This window comes from Gouania willdenowi, chromosome 4 (assembly GCF_900634775.1).
Source record: "Gouania willdenowi chromosome 4, fGouWil2.1, whole genome shotgun sequence".
In the NCBI taxonomy this organism is placed as follows: domain Eukaryota; kingdom Metazoa; phylum Chordata; class Actinopteri; order Blenniiformes; family Gobiesocidae; genus Gouania; species Gouania willdenowi.
Window position 1 is genome coordinate 24,957,305 of NC_041047.1, and position 22,943 is coordinate 24,980,247.

Sequence of the window (22,943 nt, forward strand, 5' to 3'; positions counted from 1 at the left end):
GTCTGGCTATCTTAGCTTATCTCATGTTGCCTAGTCATCTCTTCTGCGTGTCTTTGATGTGGATTGTTGGCAGACACAGTCCACTACTTTACCAGTGTACAACGTGGATACTGAAAACACACAACTTTCTAACACAAACGAAGCCCTGATAAGAGAAAACAATATTAAACCTTCACAAAAAAAAAACCCCAAAAAGATATATATATAAATATATATATATAAAAATAAAGAAAAAAAAAACATTCCAGTTGTCTGCATAATAGTGATAACAACTAAAATATATATTGTAAACCAACTGGTAATAATAATAATTCCCTTCTTTTATTGATGTGTTATTTTTAAGTATCACCAAGTTCATTTAAACCCTTTTATAGGATTTGAGCCTTTATTTATTTTTTATGTTTAGGACATTTTAAAATGGTCTTTTGGTTCGTCTTCAACAACTTTTGCTTTAATTTATTGTCACTGGGGTTTAAAACATAGGCCAATAAAAAGACTCATATTAGTCTATTTTAAGAAATGAATGAGTAAATGTTTTTGTGATTGTTTACTCTAAGAGCACGTATAGCACTGGATCAGAGCAGACATGAGCAACTGTTGGTGAGATAAGGTAAGATAAGATTACATTTTATTGATCCCCCAATGGAGGAAATTTAGATGTTGCATCAGCTCCAAAAAAAAAAATAAAGAAAAAAATAAATAAAAAAAATCTCAAATTACAGAAAAATTCACAAAAGTATAACAAAAACACACAGAAAAATAAGACCATTAAACAGACAACAAATTAATTAGAGAAAAATGCAAAAAAAGACAAGAAAAACACAGAAAGATACACGAAAGGACAAAAAAATGACACAAAAAGACAACAAAATTTAGAGTTACAGAAAAACACACAAAAGGACAACACAATTACAGAAAGCCCTTCCATACAAAAACAACAGTAAAATATATAAAATGGGGCCCTTCAAAGCAGACATTCTGTGATAAAAGTGGCCCCTGTGGGTCTGGTCTAGCGTGACCATGGTAGGACACATTGTGACCAGCAGGTGGAGCCATAGAACACACAAGAAAGAGCAGAAAAAACCTGGACTAAAGAATGTTTAATGCTGAAGATGAACCCACACATCCAACCTGTGCACCCCCACTTACAGCTTGTCATCACTAGTCTCTTTAATTCACACGCACGCACGCACACACACCCACACCCTCATAGGTAGTTATAATAATTCTTGTCTCATATTTTTATCCATACATAGTTAAATATTTAGTTACATTGATGGTGAGTTCAGTCTTTTTTTTCCTTTGACTTCAAAGGAAAAAATATTTTAAAATAAATTCACTTTCCTGTTATTTCAACAGGATTCAACTCCAGTTTTTTGGACAATCATCTCCAAACATGGTATGGCATGTCTCTTTAATGTCTTTAATGGCTGCTTGGCTTCAGGAGTCCTTTAGTCCAGTGTGTGTTGGTGTCCCTGAACACCGTCCACCCTCAGTGGCTCAGCTCAGGTTGAAGCAGTAGTAAAAACAAAGAGTTTCTCACTGTGTGTAGTACGTCAGTCCTGAGGCAGAGCTCCCACTGGTCCCAGCAGTTTGATCCTGTGGGAAAGCCCGTCTTTGATGAGGCTCCTCCCCCTCCGTGACCAGCCCTGGTCAGCTCACACTCTTTTTTTTTTTCTTCTTTTCTTGAAGCCTAATAATCGTGTCCCATCCAATCGTGTTTAGGGATGTGGGAGGTTCATCCTGTCCTCTATCAGAGTGTTGTCGGGGCCCTGGGCCTCCAGGCACTGCTTCACAGTGGTGATTATCCCAGTGAGACGTCGGTCCAGGGCAGCCAGGTGAGGCTCAGCCAGTATGGGCTGGATGGGGTCAAAGGTCAGAGCCTGGCGCATGGCCGAGCTCAGAGCTCCGCCCCTCAGCAGGTTGATTCTGTTCCATGTGGAAACACGAATACTGAGGAGGAGACGGAAAACCAGCAGGACATTAAAGTGAGCGTCGGATTATGATGTTAGTTAAAGTAACTAATGATCTACTCTGGGCTTCAGATGAAGGACGACTCTCAGTGCTGGTTTTATTAGATCTTAGTGCAGCTTTTGACACTATAGATCACTATATTCTACTAGAGAGATTAGAGAAATTACTTGGAATCACAGGGACTGCCCTAAACTGGTTTAAGTCCTACCTATCTGATAGGTACCAGTTTGTACACGTGAATAATAAGTCTTCTGTGTACACTAAAGTAAGCTACGGGGTTCCTCAGGGCTCTGTGCTAGGTCCAATCCTCTTCTGTATCTATATGATCCCCCTTGGTAATGTTATGAGAAAATACTCTGTTAACTTCCACTGCTATGCTGATGATACCCAACTGTATGTATCAATGAAGTCAGGTGAGACAAATCAGCTATCTAAACTTGAGGCCTGTCTAAAGGACATTAGGGCCTGGATGGACCAAAATTTTCTTCTTCTCAACTCAGACAAGACTGAGGTCATTGTACTGGGCCCACGACACCTTAGAGAAACCTATGCTAGCCTAACTGCCCTAGATGGCATTACTCTGGCACAAAGCACAACTGTTAGAAACCTTGGGGTTCTATTTGATCAGGACTTATCCTTCAACTCTCACATAAAACAAACTTCAAGAACTGCCTTCTTTCATCTCCGTAACATTGCTAAAATCAGATCTATCCTGTCTCAGGGCGACGCCGAAAAACTAGTCCATGCCTTTGTTACCTCTAGACTGGATTATTGTAATTCTCTTTTAGCAGGCTGCCCGAGCAAGTCGCTTAAGACACTTCAGCTGGTTCAAAATGCTGCAGCACGTGTACTGACTAAAACTAGGAGAAGAGATCACATTACTCCTGTATTAGCCTCTCTGCATTGGCTTCCCATAAAATATAGAATAGAATTCAAGATTCTTCTTCTCACTTATAAAGCCCTAAATGGACAGGCACCAGTCTATCTCAAGGAGCTTGTAGTGCCATACAATCCCCCCAGAACACTACGCTCTCAAAATGCTGGACTACTCGTTGTTCCATTCATCTCTAAAAGTAGTATAGGAGGAAGAGCTTTCAGTTATCAGGCCCCACTTCTCTGGAACCATCTACCAACCACGGTTCGGGGGGCAGACACCCTCTCTACCTTTAAGGTTAGGCTCAAAACATTCCTCTTTGATAAAGCTTTCAGTTAGGAACCAGCTCATAGCTCATAATTAAGATGCAATAGGCATAGACTGCCGGGGGGGGGGGTCTGGCATGCTCGGTTGGAGAGAGGTTGGAGAGGGCGTTAAGAGAGAGGTCATTTAGGTTAGAGAGGGACCGGAGAGGGTCCCATTCCTCTTTCAAACACTCCCTCTATGTCTGCTTACTCCCTTGTGTGTTTGCTCCTGTACTCCTTCTGGCTTTTGTCTTGCAGGTCCGTGGGATCCTCAGTGTGGAGTTACAGAGACTCAGCGGCTCTGTCTCCACCCTTTTCTCTGCACTCACCCAACACAGCATAACGTGGATGGCTGTTCATCATAGGAATGGGATCCACACAAGGTTCCTGCTGCTTAACAGAAGGTTTTCCTTGCCGCCATGATGAATTCATGTTGGGTGTGGGATACATATGTATGTGTATATACGTATATATGCATATGTGTGTATCCATAAAATGAAGAGTCCGTCCTTAAGACTGCTCTACTGTAAAGTGCCTTGAGATACCATTGGTTATGATTTGGCGCTATACAAATAAAGATTGATTGATTGATGATTGATTGAACCAGGGATGGGATCAATTACATTTTTCAATTACAATGACGTCCTCAATTATCCATGTTCATTAACAACTAAATTATGATTACGGAGACCAGCATTTTTTCCAATTAAAATGATTTTTTCCCACTGAAAGTCTATTACAATTACATTCTCAATTACTAAAGCTTAAATTCAATAAACCACAATTACTGAGCCTTTAATAAATAAGCCCATAAATCTTAACCTTCCTCTTGTGTTAGCTTTCTGTTAGCATCTCTTATAACTGCTCAGTTTTGACCCATGTCTTAAATCAGCTGTAAAATACACAAAACATATTATCTATCATCTAATTTGTTTTTCATCTCTTGGTTACCTTGTTAGACTTCCTAATCAATGAAAATATTGGTAATAATGTCTTTGGTGTGGGCGTCTGAGCCTCATTTCTGTCAGTATACCCCTAGATTCAAATTTATTAAAAAAAAAAAAAAAGAAAATGATTCTTCAAAGAACTAAAATGTAGTGTGAAAACTTAATGAAACACATTGTATGAATTGTTAACTACATATGTGTGAGACATAGAACTTTAACAAGCTTCCCCAGTTTTGCGTTTAATTAAACTGTAGTTTTTATAGAATTTCCATGATAATTACAAAGTCAATTATCTGAACTCAAATTGTTTTCAATACCAGTTACAATTATAAATATGCCAACGATTATCAATTACACCATTACAATTATAACTGATCCCAACCGTGATGTGAGCAAGTGGAATCTGAGAAGCTTTGTGACTTACATGCAGCACTGGTAGAGTGGAGCCAGGATACTTCTTTCATCCAGAGCAGGGTTCCCAAAGCTGGACACGCACACACACACGCACACGCACACACAAGATTTAATCACAACACAGAACCAAAGACTAAGATACCATCTATCTGTTATTGTGTGAGAGTTCACTCAGAATACTTAATAAAGCTGAAGTGTTGTGTATAAAACAGGGAAAAGGGTGATGATGATGATTAAAAAATGAATTATCAATTATGCAATTACAATTCTAATTGACCACAACCCTGCTGTTGACTAATAACATTTTAAATACAGATCCACATTGTGATTCTTCTCTTTTCATATTTTGTATTCCTGTGGTGTGAATTCTGGCTTTGTAGATAGAAAAGGAGCAGAGTTTGCAGTGTGTTGTTACACAGGAGAACACATCACACAACAACCTCAAACACTAACACGTTCCTCTTTACCCTTCAGCTAAATAAGCATTAGAATTATAAGCAGTCGCCTCATGATAGATAGTACAAAAGAAAACCACAAAAGCACAAACAAAGTGGATGTGAGAGCCGACCTCTTGGCGTTGTCGAGCAGGATGAGCATGCTGGCTCCTCCGTCGTCCTGGAAACTTTCATAGTGATGGCGATCAGCGTTACCGATGAGGTAATCAAAGATGGCCGTGTCGATTACGTCCAACAGCCTCGGCCCCGCGTCGTAGGGAGGCATTTTCTTCACTGCCTCACAGTAACTTTCGTCATATTCCCACCTGTGTAGATAATCCAAACGTAAAAAACAATAATACACCGTGCACAGATACCGTACACAGGTACCGTGGACAGGTACCGTGGACAGGTACCGTGGACAGGTACCGTGGACAGGTACCGTGGACAGGTACCGTGGACAGATACCGTGGACAGATACCGTGGACAGATACCGTACACAGATACCGTGCACAGATACCGTGCACAGATACCGTGCACAGATACCGTGCACAGATACCGTGGACAGATACCGTGGACAGATACCGTACACAGATACCGTGCACAGATACCGTACACAGATACCGTGCACAGATACCGTGCACAGATCTAACTACACTCTCACTATTTACATTAAAGCCCAACAGCTCTTTGCAGTGTTGGGGTCATTTATAATTGTCATTGCATAATACATTTATGGCTTAATTATAACTGTAAAAAAATATGTTGATCGTGTATGTGTAATTGAATTGTAATTGAGTTAAGATATTTTACTTTGTAATTGTAATGAAAATTCTATCACATCTGTCTTTACAATTTAATTTGAAATGTAACCGTTACAGTTCTATGGCTTATACATATGTAGTTAATTATTAAAACATGTTTCAGATCAACTTTTCCCACTACCTGTCAGTTCTCTTTAATACATATCTGTCAAGTTTTGGATTTGAAAATAAGGGAAATTTTCTGGCGTCCACTACGAGCCGTCGCATCCACCCAACCAAGCTCCAGTATCACATGTATTTTAAGATAGATGTACAATAAATCTAAAATACCCACTTGTCAAACACTTACTAAATACAATTATGTGATTAGAAACTGGTAGGTCGACTTTTATTAACATTAAAATGCTGTGAACATTCCTACTAGGGCTGGGCAATATGGACCCAAACTCATATCTTAATATATTTTCTCAAAATGGTGATATACGATATAAATCTAGATCATTTTATTAAATTAAGTCTGACCAGAAAGAGAATTCTGGGTTAAATTTGCTGACGCTAAACGCTACACAGGCTCATTTATTAACAAACAGATGCACAATATGTCTAACTGAGCTTTACATTCTGATAAGTAAAAGCAGCGACTCCTAAAACTAGTATTTTGGTACATAATAAGCTATTATATATATATATGAAATATTATAGTTTTCTATATCGCCAAAATAGAAAACTTGATACATCTTAAATGTCGATATATCGCCCAGCCCTAATTCCTAAATTATAAAACAGCCTAAATAAAAACGTAAATGTGTATATGAAGAACATGTGTTTATTAATTATATTTACAGTTCATATACAAGTCAACACATTGCATATTTACTGTTAATTTCACGTTGCTTGTCTTTAAGTTATACATTAACATTTTATTTTCATTATATATTTTATTTTAATTTCTCATGCTCACTCATGTGGTTCTCTGGTATTCACTAATGACTTATTAGACACATTTATTACAGACTTTACATCCTTTAACACTTTTTAAAGCAGTGTATATTTGTGGAGCTTGTGATTGGCTGATTTTTCATGGTGACTTACGTCGTTCCTTCCTCTGTGGTAGACGTTAAAATCTCAGTTATTAATCTAACAGAACGTGTAACTGTGTCCCATCCTGCTGCTCTTTAGGAAGATAAACTCTCTGTTACATTTTACAACGTATTTTCACCACTTCTTTGTTTTTTTCGCTGGAACGTCTTCATTCATCATCTCTGTTCTGAGTTGTTTCTGGGTTTGTTGCCGCTGTCAGCACTAATCTCGCGATAACTGTCACTCAGGCCATTTCAGGTGGAAGTTCTCGCAAGGCTAGTGATGGCGTTCAGTTTAGTAAAACATCTTTTAATTATTATTACATTAAATTATGGGATATTTACGGGAAAATACTAATACGGGAAGATGGCGGGAAAGAGGGGTAAAATACGGGAGTTTCCTGGCCAAAACGGGATATTTGACAGGTATGGTTTAAGATTGTTTTGCCATTTAAAAAATAATAATAAATCTAGGGCTGTACAGACACAAAAAAGGCTCAGACGCCCACACCAAAAATATTAATACCAATATTTGAATGGATTAGGAAGACAAACAAGGTAACCAAGAGATGAAAAACGAATTTAATAAATGATAAATTACATTTTTTAGTGTATTTTACAGCTGATTTAAGACATGGGTCAAACTGACCTGTTATCATAAGAGATGCTAACAAAAAGCTAACACAAGAGGAACATTACGTTTTATGAGCTTATTTATTAAAGGCTCAGTAACTGTGATTATTTGTAACTGAACTTTAGTAATTGAGAATGTAATTGTAATTAACTTCAAGGAGAAAACAATTGAGTTGTAATTGAACTTCAAATAGTAATTGTAATTGAAAAACGTAATTGACCCCGACCCTGGCTCTTTGTAGTCATCTGAACATGTTTGATGATGGCTGCCAACATCATGTAAAACGTTTGTGTTGAGGTTCTACCTGAAACTGTCTCATTTCTCTCCTCAGCTTTCCTTTCTAGTTGCTCTGTGATGAATCTTTCATGAGCTCGGGGTGAAGATCAGTCAGTGAGATGTGCTGATGATCACAGATCTGGACATGAAAACCCTCTCAGGCTCTTGGTTTGCTGAGATATCTAACACGAGCACCCACGTGCTCCACATTCTAGTGCTTCAAATATTAAGAACAAGGCTCCAATATTAAAGTCATTTATAGATCTTATGTAGACTTTACCTGAAAATCCTAACTACGCATTTATCACAATGAAATAACCTTTAAATATATATAGTTATTTTCTTCTTCTTCTAAAGTTATCCTTGTTCTGTAACTGAATTGATTAATAATTACTGAGTGGCAGTTGCAGGTGTGTACAAATGTGGCTTTTATGTGCTTTGTTCAACCTTTAAGCAGAGAATAATCAAATAAATAATATCGTTATGAGATGCTTTGCAATGAAAAAAAAAAATCGAATGGGTTTATTTGAAGGAGTCAGACATTCTCAAACAAATGAAACAAGTCTATTTCTACTCTACAGTTAGTCACTAATAGGAAAGGAGGACAAAGGTGTGGACTACTTATCTTCAGTGTGGACTTTGCATGTTCTCTCTGAGCATTGTGGGTACTCTGGTTTCCTTCAGTGTCCTGTGACCCTTCACTACACTGGCCTGTACTGCCTGTTCTCAGCTGATAAATAAATGATGTCTGAGCTCATGGTCTATATACAAATACAAATAAATAGCTGTAGATCTCTGAATCCACCAAACTGTGAAATACAAATTTTATATCACCCACTTCTGGAATGATAACAGAACTGTCTATCCATTTTCAGACTTCAACTTCAGTAAAAAGTGTTTCTCAGAGGGAAGGAAGAGGTGGAGTCTGATAATCAGTATAATCAGGATCAGACAGTGACTGCTGACCTCCACAGAGTGGCCACTTGTCTGTTTAAAGGGCCCATGTTACGCTAAATCAATTTTTCTGTGCTTTAAATGTTATAAAAGTTGTATTAGGGCTTCATACACATGCCCAAAGGGTTTTTTTCATTGATTCCCTCAATCGTTAGGGGGTGATTTGCTCCTTTCTTACTACAGGGTGAGCCCAAACACCTTGCTCCAATTCAATGACGCGTTCCCACTTTGATGACGAATTTGACGCTGCACTGAGCTGGAGAAGCCACACCTCCAGGAAGCGCTCTGCCGTGATTGACATGTAAACAGACACGCCCACAAAGGTGAGCATTTCAGCGTCCTTTGTGCAGTGCTATGTATGTATTTTCTATAGTCTATGTATGTACCGGTGAACGCCCCGCCTCCACCCTCTGTCTCGTGTTTATAAAGCAGCATCAGCTCGGCTACGGAGTGGGTGGGAGGAGGGCGGGCCGTCCTCTGGTCCTACATCACCGTGCGGGGGAGGAGGAAGTCAGTGTCCCGTCTATAGACACGCCCACTCATGAATATGCATAAGTAGGACGCAAATCAGCCTGTTTGTGTAGAGTTGCTCAGAAAGTGACTTTTCAGAGGCTAAAACTCTGGAAAACAGGCGAGTTTGGGAAAATAAACCTCAAATACGATGTTTTTGGGGTTCTTAGAACAAATGAAGATCGGTGAAAAATAGCATGATATGGGACCTTTAACTGACAGTTCTGCCTTTAATTAACTTTGAAATCAAATTATATATGAGAAACACAAAGTACTGCTGGACCCGTCTCAGCTTTACAACCAACTACTCTAGAAGAGAACATTGTCATTGAGGTGAAAGTTCTTGAATGCATTTTAGATGATGGTTTAAAGCTGAATAATTAATCTTCTAGCCTTGAAATACTCATAATGTCCTTTTATATGTGGGAATTACCATTTTGGAGATTTCAGCAAATCAGCATCACCGTATCATGTCGTCATCTCATTAGGGCTACTCTTTGTGTTTCCGCTCCCTTAGAGAGCTGATGGTGAAATAACATTTCTGTCTGTCGTTTTAATGCTTAGTTACGTGTCATTCGATTCCTTAGACCACATGTGTCAAACTCATGGCCTGGGGGGCGAAATCCGGCCCTTAGGAACATCTAATTCAGCCCGCCAGGAGAAAGTCAAAATGAAAGATAAAATATGAATCATTGTGTAAATGAAACTCAACAATATTTGTAGGGGCTCATAGCTTTCCAGGTGCTTATATTGCATGATTGCAGCAATTTTTAATGTTGACATTAAAATTTAAATTCTTACAAAATCCACAAATTTTCCTCAAATTATTACACAATATTTCCCTTGATTAAATAGAAATTGGTCACAAAACCTAGAAATTTAAAGTGAAGATTCTGTTTGGTTGTCGTTTCTTATATATTTGATGCAAACGTAGAAGTGTAAACTAGGGCACAATGTTGTAATTACTTGTTTTCATGTATTAAATCTGTGGCCCACTTGAGATCAAACTGCTCCTTATTTGACCCCTGAACTAAATCGTCTTTGACACCCCTGGTTTAGACCCTATGACGTTAATCCTAAGAGAACCAGTAACATTGTGGTGGCTGATCTTTGACGGTGCACTTACCAGAAAACGATAAATGTGAATTACCACTGATCCACACATGCATTCCAGGAGAACAAGGAAGACACTTTAAAACCAGCTTAAAGCTATGATGGGAACAATCAGATGTCTTTAACTTTAAACTCATTAAACTAGTTGGAATTACATGAATGAGGCACTTCTTTGAGTAATTACTACGTCACAGTAGGTCAAACATGTCAATGTCCACACGTGTGCATTATTTAAAGTGTTTCTTAATTGCCTCTGATTGCCTCGTAGTGAAGTTTACTTATAAATGTCTGTGTAATTTGGTTTGAGTAATGCTTTAAGGTTGACAATCAGGGCAGAAAGCTGGATGATTAAAGGCACATAATGATTAATCCTAAGAGTGATTACAAGTCCTAGCTGAGAACAAGTGGAGCCGCCCTCTGCTCCCTGAGACAGCTTAAAGATCTTTCTGTGATGATGGAAATTAAAATGACCTTTTTTTTCCCCTCTCTTTTCACCCACCTGGCCAGTTTCCCTTCTCTGTACGTGCGTCCCCACGGGTGTCTGTGCTTCTGCAGCGGCCACACGTCGGGCAGCCAAAGGGTCAGCGACCCCTCCATCACTTCTCCTTCTGCGCACGCCGGCTCACTCTCACGGCAGTAGTAACACTTCCCGTAGAAACAGGTGTTGTTACCTGAGGAGGAAAACATGCTCTGTTTCAGAAATTCATCTCAACACCAGAACAGGAGGAGCAAAACATGAGCAGATGAGATGTTTAGGAGAAACAGCAATAACCAAGTCTAACAAGAAGACTTAGTCGTCAACGTCCCCCGCCAGATTGATTGTCAGTATAACTCACAACCTTTTCCTAAATGTCCTAAATCTAAGAACTGAGATGTATACATAAGAAAATATTATCACATTAAAATATAAAATTACTAACATTCTTAAACGTTTTCTGACTAAAGCTGTCCCCTTTGAAGATACATTGAACAGAGTCCAAAAAACAGCACAAGGGCAATAACACCAGCAAAAATTATTGCACTCTTCTCATTTTGGAACTCCTTCAAGGTATTGATACCCTGAAGCCGCACACCAAATGTGGTTATCCTATCTTAAACAGTTTCTGAGAAAAGCTGTCCCCTTTGAAGATACCTCGAACTGAGTCCAAAAAACAGCACAAGGGCAATAACTCCAGAAAAAATTATTGCGTGCTTCTCATTTTCGCCCGACCGTATTTCACCCAAATCAGATCCAGATTGGTTATTTCAATGTGAGTTTTTTTAAATGGTGTGCCCATACATTTGGACCTACAGCATCATTCATTCATCTATACACATTTGTAAATGAACAATAACAGCGTTGCCATACATCTCTCTTCCATCAGGAGCTACTTGCTCCGTTAGTCTTCTTGACGTGTTTTTTATATGAAATTCAATGCAGCATTGTTTATATTTTAAATGGAAACCATAAAAGAGGATTAAAATTGTTTTCTGCTTGAAAGTCAGATGCATGAAATAATCACATTTTGCTTTATTTTGGCGACACTTGATAGCAAACAATAAGGCTGAACGACAAACCTTAATCACATCAGTTTTAAGGTTTTCACTACTGCGATAACGATAACTTCTTCGTCCATCTCCATCATTTGAGTGATATATATGTTCACCAATCAGAATTGTCGAGAACCACCTTCCTGGGCTGCTGGCCAATCAGAGATGGTTATAGGACACATGCTTGTATCCTGTTCACAGTGTTTAAACATCTAACCAGAGCTACAGAAGATCTGTGGATAAAGTTGTTGTGGACTAGACCACCGATACCAGGGTTTGTAGAGTCTCAAACATCGTGGTTTGATGACAACGTCTGATACTGTAAAATATAATAAATAAAAACTGTAAAAAACACTTATTACACGTGATGTATCTTGCACATTTTTTTTTGTTTAATCATTACAGTCTGGAATGATGTCATCAGGATAATTTAAATGAGGTTAATTTAAATTAGATCAAAACTTAATCAATAAACCTGATCAGATTCAGTAAATCATTGATCCCTGGAAATTGAGTTACATTAATGCTGCCCTCACATCTTTATATGACATGAATAATTAAAAAGGAGCAGTCAGAATAATCCATGTCAGGACAACTTATATCTACCTTTTAATGTCTAATAATGTCTTACTCATTATTTTAAATTACATTTTTATTTTTGACATACATTTTTGTTTAATTATAGTTTTCTTTTTTTATTGGTATTTATTTGGTTTCCTCACAGTACAACTTATATCTTTCTTTTAATTGTATCTTACTTGATTTTTGACATATATTTTTGTTTAATTATGGGTTTTTTTTTAATTATTAGTATTTTGTTTCCTCACAGGAGTTGGAAACTAATATTTTCTGAAAAAAACAATTAATATTTCGAAAAAAACTGAATTTTAAAAAATTGATGTGGAAAACAGAATTTGGAAAAAAAGAAATAAAAGGCATATGCATTTAAATGTATAAAATGTTTTCTTTTTTAAATCGTAAATCGAATTGAAATCGCAACAACTGTCAGAAAAATCGCAATTAGTTTTTTTTGTCAAAAAAGCTGGTTTAAGAAAAATGACATTCCAAAGGAAGAGCAAAACAGGGTAAAAAAAAACTACTGTTCAAGTGTAAATGCTCATGTAATTTGATGTCGGCCCATTACGTCGCAGCAGCTGTTAACAATAAAAGGCCACATCAGACCCAATTAAGATAAAACCAGTCACAGTGTAACGTACCCTGTGAGTAGTGTCGACCGAGCTGAACAAAGTCCGAGTTTATCTCACAGTTTTTATTGGGCGCTCAAACACGAGCTCTTTATCTAAGCTCCACACTGGTGTTTCACTGCAGTGGTGCTTTCTGTTACTGGAGCCTTAGAAATAAAAAAAAAAAGGTGAATTTTTCAATTGATAGTCAGCAGCTGGCCTGACGATAGGCTCCGCCCAACAGAACCATCTCGTCTCTAAAGTTTTGCCAGATGCAATGTTTGTGCAGCAGGCACAAAGTTTGTAGTACAATGCAAAACAATTGGATCAAATACGAGAAATAAGATAAACAGCTTGATGTCAGTGTGTTGTAATCACTGATACTTTTGATTGATAATATTTGTGGTGTTTTTGTTTTGCACAGGTCTGGTTTGTAGAGTGTAAGGCTGGGATGAGCGGTTTTAAAAATAATAATCTTTTTTTTTTTTTTAATTTAATGGAGGATTTTGTGTCTTTTCAACCATCACTGGCCAGGAAATCACCCACTGTTATTGGCAACACTCCTCAGGGAGCACGCATGGCCGTGCTAATGACATAATTCTCACTAAGTTTTATTTGCAGATTTGGTCAATTTAGAATCTGTTCTTTGCAAACACTTTTTCATTGTCATTAAACTAAATTGTCCAAAACGTATGTGAGTTCTTGTCATTCCCTTCTGGACGAGGCGATAATAAAGTCCCTTTTGGGAGCCTTAAACCATCATGACAGCCGAGCCATTCCATTTTACATTAAAGTGAACAAACGGCATGGTTCACTCTTTACTTTGAAAGCCACACAGTCTGCAAAACCTAACGTAAGCAGCTAATTGAAAACTGAGCTTGTATGTAATCTGCACTAATTCAAATAAATGAAAGGTCACTTTATGCATGTTGGTGTAGAAAACCCTAAGGCCTAATGTGGATGAAGTAATGTGGGCATAAAAAAGGGGAATAAACAGAAATCATCCTTAAATAACAGTAACAGTGAGCAGCTTGTCAGACTCCATTAGCAACATAGTACAGGTCACCTTTGCTTTCATGAACACATGGACAAAGTCAAAAAAAAAAAAAAAGTAGCAGCTTCCACCACAGAACAAACATTCAAAAGAGCAAAAAAAAAAAACCAATGACATTTATTCAACAAAGCTAACCATCGTTAAGATTTAGTGTGTAAGTCTCTCGAGATTGAAAAATGAACTCGACCCCTGTGGGCCGTACTGGGAGAGACTACAAAATGCAATCCTTTATGACCAGTTCCAACAGCTGTTCTTGAATATTTATCAGCTGATTTGAGGCTACGCTCTCTGAGCTGTGCCATGCCTTCTGCAAACAGGACACAGCAGGGCGTGTGCTGGTTTGTTATGGAAAACTGGAAATAAGGACGAGAAAGGAAGTTGACAGATGTACAAAAACATTAAGGCTGCGTGCCAATACTCACACTTATGCCCTTTCACACCTCAGCTGTGTGTGTTTTAGCTCCGCCCACTAGACGCTCTTTATAAACACCTGCGCATGCAAGCGGACTTTGATGAAGGGGAATTACCAAAAAGTCTTTTTGTCGTGGGACGTTACAATTAAAAAAAAAAAAATAATCAATGGCTAATATACTCTCACAATAAACCCTGTTGGCAGCAAAAATGTATCTTTTCAAGTGTAAGTAAGGTGTCAATTACTTCATTACTGTAATATGTATTATGTTAAAATACGTTTTGCACTACAAAGGCTTTGGTACATGTAGTTATGTTTTGTACATTTCTCCAAATTCCTTGTAATAGTGGAATTTTGTATTGTTTTAACAAGGAAAGCTATTATTTATTTTATCTTTTTAATTACTTTATATTGTGTATCTTTTAGGGATATGATGATGATTGATGACGTCCTGACTTGGGTGGATGACGTAACCACAAACTGTCCCAATTCTAACCTTTCAGCACACTTGTTCCCTTACACACTTTACATCCTACGTGCACTTACACCAAGCGCACCCTTTGTGGAAGTCCGTAGGGCGTAGTGTGGGTATTGGGACACAGCCTAACACAATGATGGAGTACAACACCTTTACCCTGTGTTAGGAAAGTGCTCAGCAGTTGGTCTGTGGCGACTGGTTTGATCTCTGTTCGAAGGTTGATGTGGCGGCCCACCACTAGAGGAGCCCTCCTGAAGCCCAGTATCCTGCAAACACACGACACACGATCCTGAAACTTTAGACCGTGGCACTGCTCCACAGACGGGTCACCGAGGGGTTAAAAGCACAACTTGTTGAAAGTGTGCACACACATACACACCTGTCCAGGTGAAAGGCAGCTACCTCTGCATTGTGTCTGTCATAGCCTGCGTACGGCTCTCCTTCAACCACGTAGTCTCTGTTGTATCTGGGAAAGCACATCAAGAACAAGTTATAATCTACACACACACATATTTTTTTCAGCTCCTAAATGCCCGCACTAGTTTGTTTCTGTGATTTGTATTACTCCGCCCTGCTTGCTATGTTTGTAAAGGTGCGTACACACCAAGCGTGACTGTAGCGACTTCAATATTAGTGGTGCTTTTTGGTCACTTCATCGTTCCAATAATGTTGCTTGAAGTCGCTTTAAAAAGTTCAAATTTTTCAACATTGAGTGACTAGGTCATGCAGAAACTAGTTGCTAGAATAACAATCTTCCTCAAGAACAGTTGACTGATTTGTCACATGTCTGCTCGAGGGTTTGAGTTTGTTTTATTTTGTTTCACATCTACCTGGGCTGTAGCTCTTTGTTTTTTAGACTGCTGCCATCTTGTTAGTCGTGTTATTTCAGCAAGTTTAACTTTTACAGCTACAGATGGGGAGCTTTGAAAGTGAATACCCTAGTTACAGTACAGCAACCAAATCAAACTGTATCAACTAAGTGAATTAATAAAAATTTCAAATGAAAAAATCCTCCTGTGAAATCTGTGACCTGTTGACCTGCATAACTCAAAGAATCGGAATCGAGAATTGTTTAGAACAGGAATCGAAATTGAGAATCAGAATCGGATTCGTTACAATCCAAACAATGCCCAACCCTAAATGAGGAGTAAATGATCTACTGTACATCAGCAGAACACATATGGGGCGCCGATTGTAAAGTTGTGCATGCTAAAATAAACATCAAAATGTTGCAATATTTAGCAACAAGCCACATTTAAAAAAAACCTATGAGAATTGTTTTGTTACTTTTGACCAGATTTAAAGCAATATTTGAGAAATGTGGGATATTTACTTTTCTCGTAAAAATATAATGTCAATGTTAAATGTTAAATATTAAATGCGTATGTAAATCTAAATGCTAAATCTAAATATGAATACTAAATGTTAAATGTAAATCTTAAATGTTACATTCAACATTTACATTTAACATTTATACTTAAATGTAACATTTGTATTTAGATGTAACATTTAGATTCAACAATGACAAATGAAAAACAATGAGAAAAACAAATTTCACAAATATTGCTGTAAATCTGGTCAAAGGTAACAAAAACAATTACATACATTTTTTCAAATGTGGTTCGTTGCTAAATGTTGTGAAAAGCTGCTGTTTATTTCAGCATGCACAACTTTACAATCAGCGTCCCATAAACACAAAGTGAAGAAACTTTCAATTAGACGCTAATGTCAGCAAAGCATCAATATTATTTATCAAACATCTGACCTTTTAGGTTTGAAGACCACTTTCTGTCCTCCATCCAGCACCAGCAGGGCTTTGAGCTGCGTGCCTTTATAGCCCACGTCAGCGCGCTCTATCCTGGCAGTGCTAAGAGAGGTCAGCACAGCAGCCAGCTCGGGGGTCTCCTCGGGGTACACCTCTCTGGGGCCGACCCACTGGCTCGCTATCTCCCAAGGAGACTGAAGTGTGTGTGTGAGGCGAGCTCCCCGCGACAGAGTGAGACCAGCTTCCATCTGTTGGTGTGAAAGAGTTAACGGAGAGCAGGGCTGGGCTCAATTACAAATACCTTTTCAATTATCCATGTTCAATTACAATCCATTTACGATCACAGTGACCAGCATTTTTTCCAATTAAAATTGATTTTCTTCCTCAGAAAGTCAAATACAATTACATTCTCAATTACAATTACTGATTTTTTTTCAAGTGAGACCTCAGGGGGACGAATTACACTTTTGGTCTGAAATACCAAACACTGACTCAACACATAAATATGCTGCTTGAAATTATTCATGAAGACTTACACATCAAAAAGAAATTGCATTGGCACCACAATAGCCTCACAATGAGGCCTATATATATATATATATATATATATATATATATATATATATATATATATATATCAGTCTAAAGCAAGTTACTCTCGAAAAACACAACATTGTTCCATCCATGCAAGTAGCTTACATTTATAAACTAGAAATGCAACAAAATAGACAAAACAAACACATTTCCTATAAATAGCACAAGCGTTAAGTGTAAATTATTTTGATCATATTTATTGAAGGCTTGCACATGAAAACATGCCAATGCATAATTAGGCCAATTAAAAGAAGGCCAGGTCAAATAGGCCTAAACAAGTCACAGAAAGTAAATGCCAGAATAAAGTAATCCAACAATAGACTAAGTGACTGAATATCCTGTAGGAATTAGTAAAACAAAACTTGAAAAAATAGCCAAATATGATCTTAAAACATTGCATTGGCTCAATAACAGATGGCACATTAACATTGCCAGTCGTCACCAGTAAACTCCAACCCACATTTCCACACACCCATGCCTACTGTGCAGCCTACATGAGTCAACCCCGCCCCTTTTATTCCCTCCCACCCATATCACACAGGATTATAATAAATGGGGAGCCTTTTTCAGCTACATTTTACTTGCTCCACTTACCTTACGGAACGCTCGGAGGTCTCTCCTGCTGGCTGCAGATCCTTCACCTCCATCCAGCAGGAAGATCTTGGCCAGGCCCAGCAGGAGGAGCACGGCACACAGCACCACCATGCGCTGTTTGAGCTTCATCTCCACGCTGACCGGCCTCTTCCTCGCGGTGTGCTATGGCAGTCCTCACAGTGAAAACACTTCACTCCTGATACAACATGTCCCTCCACGGCTCTCCGTCACTGAAGGACACACTCCTCAAAACCATGAGCACTCCAGAGCTGTGCGCCTGGATAAAATAAAAGCACCTAAATGGAACAAAAGAAAGGAGGAGGAAATGAGAAAGGATTCAGATTAACTAACAACTGTACTCTTGATAAAGATGATATAAAATCCCGATGCCACGCACAGCGTTTGATGTGTCATTTTAGTTCAACTCCAGGGCAGAGCCTTTTAGCTAAGATTTTCTTTAGTGTTCTCTGTTTGGGATAATTACTGACTGAATGCTACATTTTTCCTGGACTGAACTGAAATCTATTAACAGCTTCCACCTGCTGCACTTAGAGTGAAAAAAGAAAAACACTGTCTCAAACAGACTGTAGTTTAACTGATAACCTAAAGATTACCGAAGCAGAATAATAAATGCAAGTATACAAAAAGAAAAGACAAATAACTACAATAGGGAAACTACAATGAATTACGTAGACAGTACAATAATGAAACTTGCCATGTCTTCTCTGTGGCAATAACATGATACATGGCGTCAAATATACGTGACTTTCCGTTCATTAGTGAAGGTAACGACATGCAGACGTGAGTAAACACTGGAATAGTAAAAATACACGTTTAGTATTTTTACATGAATTTAGCTGTAAACTAAACATGTAATTAGCGCAGTAAATTACGGCTCGATTTCAATACACAACTGTGTCAAAGTGAAAAAAATCCAAGTCTATTTAGTGTGGGCGCAAAACATTTCCGATGAAAAAACAACAACTGATGAGTCACTAACGGTAAAGACAAAACAAACCATATTTTAATACTTTAATAAAAGAAAAAAACATATCCCCACAGAAATATAAAAAATAGTCATTTGTTGTTGTTTTTTTAAACTTAATTATGTCAATTATATATTTATCCCACTGAGTTGCACATAAATAAATTCATCAAATGTACATTTTGGACCTAATGTATTGTTATTAATGGGGATAGAAAAGTGTTCCAAGCCTTTAAAGTATAAATTATCGATGTACCATGAACAGGATTAATGATACAAATAACTGCAAAGAGGATATTTGGTGCTTGGTGGAGGTTTGTGCTCTATCAGTGATCTTTTGGTCTATCGTATCGTTATCGCGAGCCCATTAACGTCCATCGTATCATAACATGAACTCTGTGTATTGCTCCACCCTTAATGTGAGATAAAGAAAAATAACAAATATCAAACAATTTTCCAGTTATTACAGTGAGGTTATTTCTCTGAATTCAAAAATGAAAATGACAGTTGAAATATCCTGGTAATTGTAGTATATTTTTCTATTTAGGGCCAATCAAGACCAAACTGAGCCCAACTTCAGTTAGAGCCTCCTGTAGTGCAGCTGAACACTGACACACAGTGATCCATCACTGGGTTATAAATAGACAATAGAAATGATTTCCTGTCAATAGGCTGAATGAGTGTGGGCTTTGTGACTGGTGTCCCTGCTGGGCACACGCTGACCCAGTCTGTCAGCACCAGGGTTGGGCTCAATTACAATTACGTCTTCAATTATCCATGTTCAATTATAACTCCATTAAGATTACAGTAAACAGCATTTTCCCTCAATAAAAATATATTTACAATTACTAGGAAAGTCAATTACAATTACGTTCTCAATTATTAAAGTTAAATTAAGATTAATCACAATTACTGAGCCTTTAATAAATAAAGCCCATAAAATGTAACCCTCCTCTTGTGTTAGCATCTGTTAGCATCTCTTATGATAACGGGTTAGTTTTGTCCCATGTCTTAAAAATCAGCTGTAAAATACTTTGTTTGTTTTTCATCTCTTGGTCACCTTGTTAAACTTCTTTATCAATTTTTTTTTTTTCTGTCAGTATACCCCTATATATATATATATATATATATATATATATATATATATATATATATATATATATATTTATTTATTTTTTAAATCGTAAAATAAACCTCAAGAGAACTAATAATAATAATGCATTGGATTTTATACAACGCTTTTCAGTTTTCATAGACACTCAAAGCACTTAACATTGATGTGCATTATTCTTACACTACACACACAGTGGTGGTAAGCTACTATTGTAGCCACAACTCTCCTGGGGCAGACTGAAAAAAGCGAGGCAGCCATAGTGAACCGACGGTCCGCACCAACACTCACGCACTACATTCATATTAGGCAATGTGGGTAAAGTGCCTTGCCCAAGTACACAACAATGACTTGGCTAGAGTGGAATTCACACCCGTAACCCTTCAGTTATTGGACGACCCACTCTACAAACATATTTTAATAATTGTTAACTACCTATGTGTAAGCCATAGAACTGTAACATGGTTTCACAGGTTTTGCAGTTAATTAATTTGTAATTGACAGTTTTTATAGAATTTTAATTTCCAATTACAAATACAAAGTCAATTATCTGAACTCAATTACAATGCAATTACGATTACAACAGCAACAGATTCATGTAACTACAACTAGAACCCGCGCGACTCCATCAGCATCAGGAGCAACCCAGGGTTATATCCACCAAATTTGGTAAAAAATTGGTCTTGCCATTTAAGAGATACATTTCCCATATTTGCAGCACCCCCTAGAGGTCTAATTTAATCAAATTAGGCTCATACCGACACAGTCACATGCCAACCAAGGATCTCAGATTTGGTGTTGTTAGCATTTATTTTGATCGAGATATGTAACAGTACGCATTTTTATCGCTAGCCAGAAAACTTTACTCGTTAATAATTTGCGCATATTTTGACCAAACAAAATTTTCCTCAACTTTAGATCAGGTCCAACTTTAGACTCAACGTGCCAAGTTTCACACTGACTGAACAAAACCCCAAGTAGGAGTTCGAAAAAGTAGGTTTTACATTTTTCGCAATTTTGCACGAACAAAATTATAGGCGGGAATGGGCTGGGCCTCGCCCAGGTGATTCAATGCTATTCAGGGAATCTGTGGAGGTTTTGAATGTGTGGGAATTATAGGCCAAAACGCGTTGACCTCGGTTATAGCGCCACCTGATGTGAGTTTTAGTGTCCGAGGTAAGCTGAGGGGTCTGGACCAACCCTCCAAAGGGCACCGCCCTCACTTGCACGGTTTAGCCTGCAGCACAGCTTCTACCAAAGGAACAATAACACTGGAGAATGATAAAAATCAGAACGATATAGATATGCATACATACGTGGTCCCTAATAATATTATTGCTTATTGGGATCCCCATTAGCTTCCACCATAGTGGGTGCTAATCTTCCTGGGGAATTATAAGCAAGGAAATATTTACAATAAATATACAATAGCAAAAACAGACAATAATAATAAATTAAAAAAACGGTAATAGAACAATACATATCTTTATTTCACATGTAAAACTGGGTTTTTAGTGTTTTTATATACACAATGCATTACACATATTTGTTGAGTTCCTCAGTTTTATTATATAAGCAGTTTATTCCATAGTTGAGATGATCTAAATAGAATCTAATATGTTTAAACAATGAAGCTGGTTTATCGGTAAGGATTACTTTCTTTAATAGTAGGTTGTATTGTATGTCATAATTGTAATTAACTATCAATTACAATTGTAATTGACCCCAACCCTTACCAGGAGCTCATTATCACACCTGGCTCAGGTACTGAGGTACAAGGACTAAAAGCTGGTGTCGTTGTGAAAAACTAATGACGCTACAAACACTGTGTTTAATTATCAGCCTGTGTTTGTGCTGCTGAGCAAACACACGGAGATTCAGGAGTTGAACCGTCAGTCTCTGCTTTGGCCACGCAGGCACAGCTCATATGAAACACTCACTCCTTCATGTCCGGGTCTAAATAAACCCCCCAGTGTGAGCAGGTAGCCTACCTCAGCACACTCACACTGTGTGTATGTGTGTGTGTAGCAACGCCTCAGAGCTCCGTGTTTCTGGTTGTTAGCTAACACCGCTGCTAGCTGCTTCCCGCTGTGTTGACCAGCTACTGTGGGACTTACCGCGGCTCACAGCGCTCACACCGCAGCCCGCAGTTGTCCGTGGGGTCCCGGGCTAATGTGGGACGATGATCCGCTGCTACGAACCCAGGCGCTCCGTCATATTTCCCTGAGTCGCTGTCGTTCCTCCGCCCTTTCCTTTGCTTTGCTTTCCTTTCCTTTGGCTCCTGCTCCGCGTCCGCTTCCTAAACCCGCCTCACAGCGCACTGAGAACGGCTGACCACAGGGGGGCGCTGTGGTGCTTTAACAGCAGACTTTCACCAAAGTGGGGGCCACAATAATGTGATTGTCTGATCCAAGGGCCACATTATCGACATTGTTGTCAGCATTTAGGATAGGGACTAATCAGCATGAACACATTATTTTACATTTTTTTCTTTAATTTTGATCGCGTTTGTGGCCGTTTTGCGTTTTTGAAGTCATTTTGTACATATTGTCTAAGTGTTTTTCTGCCCTTTTTTTTTTTTGCCTTTTCCTTGGGCCCTGTGCTGCCAGTTGCCCATGTCTGTTCTACAGTGGCCATGGTTACATGTTTTTTAATTCAGAATTAGTTATTCCGAATTAAATTATTCGGAATTAAAGTGTTCTGTCTTTGTGAGACCATCATCCCTATGAATTAGCTAATTTTGTCCCATCAGAATACACAATAAATGCTCTTTTTGCAGTGTGAACTTTTAAGACTCTTAATAAACCCAATCACAAACATAGATAAATACTGCTGCATAACTTTACATTACTTGCACAAGTTTTCAAATATTTTGGATGGAATGTCACAATTAATACTTGTTTCTTTTTATATTTTGTATGCACATTTAGTCTTTTGTTAATTTATTTTTTTAATCTA

At 38.1% G+C, this 22,943-nt stretch overlaps 1 protein-coding gene across 1 annotated transcript; it reads right to left on the bottom strand.

The window, feature by feature from the left end:
- Nucleotides 1–1,157: 1,157 nt before the first annotated feature.
- On the bottom strand, nt 1,158–22,363 carry fam20b (FAM20B glycosaminoglycan xylosylkinase). The gene is made up of 9 exons (XM_028445483.1): nt 22,103–22,363; nt 17,890–18,185; nt 16,702–16,949; nt 15,316–15,402; nt 15,093–15,202; nt 10,778–10,949; nt 5,083–5,274; nt 4,525–4,584; nt 1,158–1,953 (listed from the first exon to the last, which is right to left on the bottom strand). Exons 2-9 carry the CDS (start codon nt 18,016–18,018, stop codon nt 1,722–1,724), a joined length of 1,230 nt encoding a protein of 409 aa, XP_028301284.1. The 5' UTR covers nt 18,019–18,185; nt 22,103–22,363; the 3' UTR covers nt 1,158–1,721.
- Between the last annotated feature and the right edge of the window lie 580 nt (nt 22,364–22,943).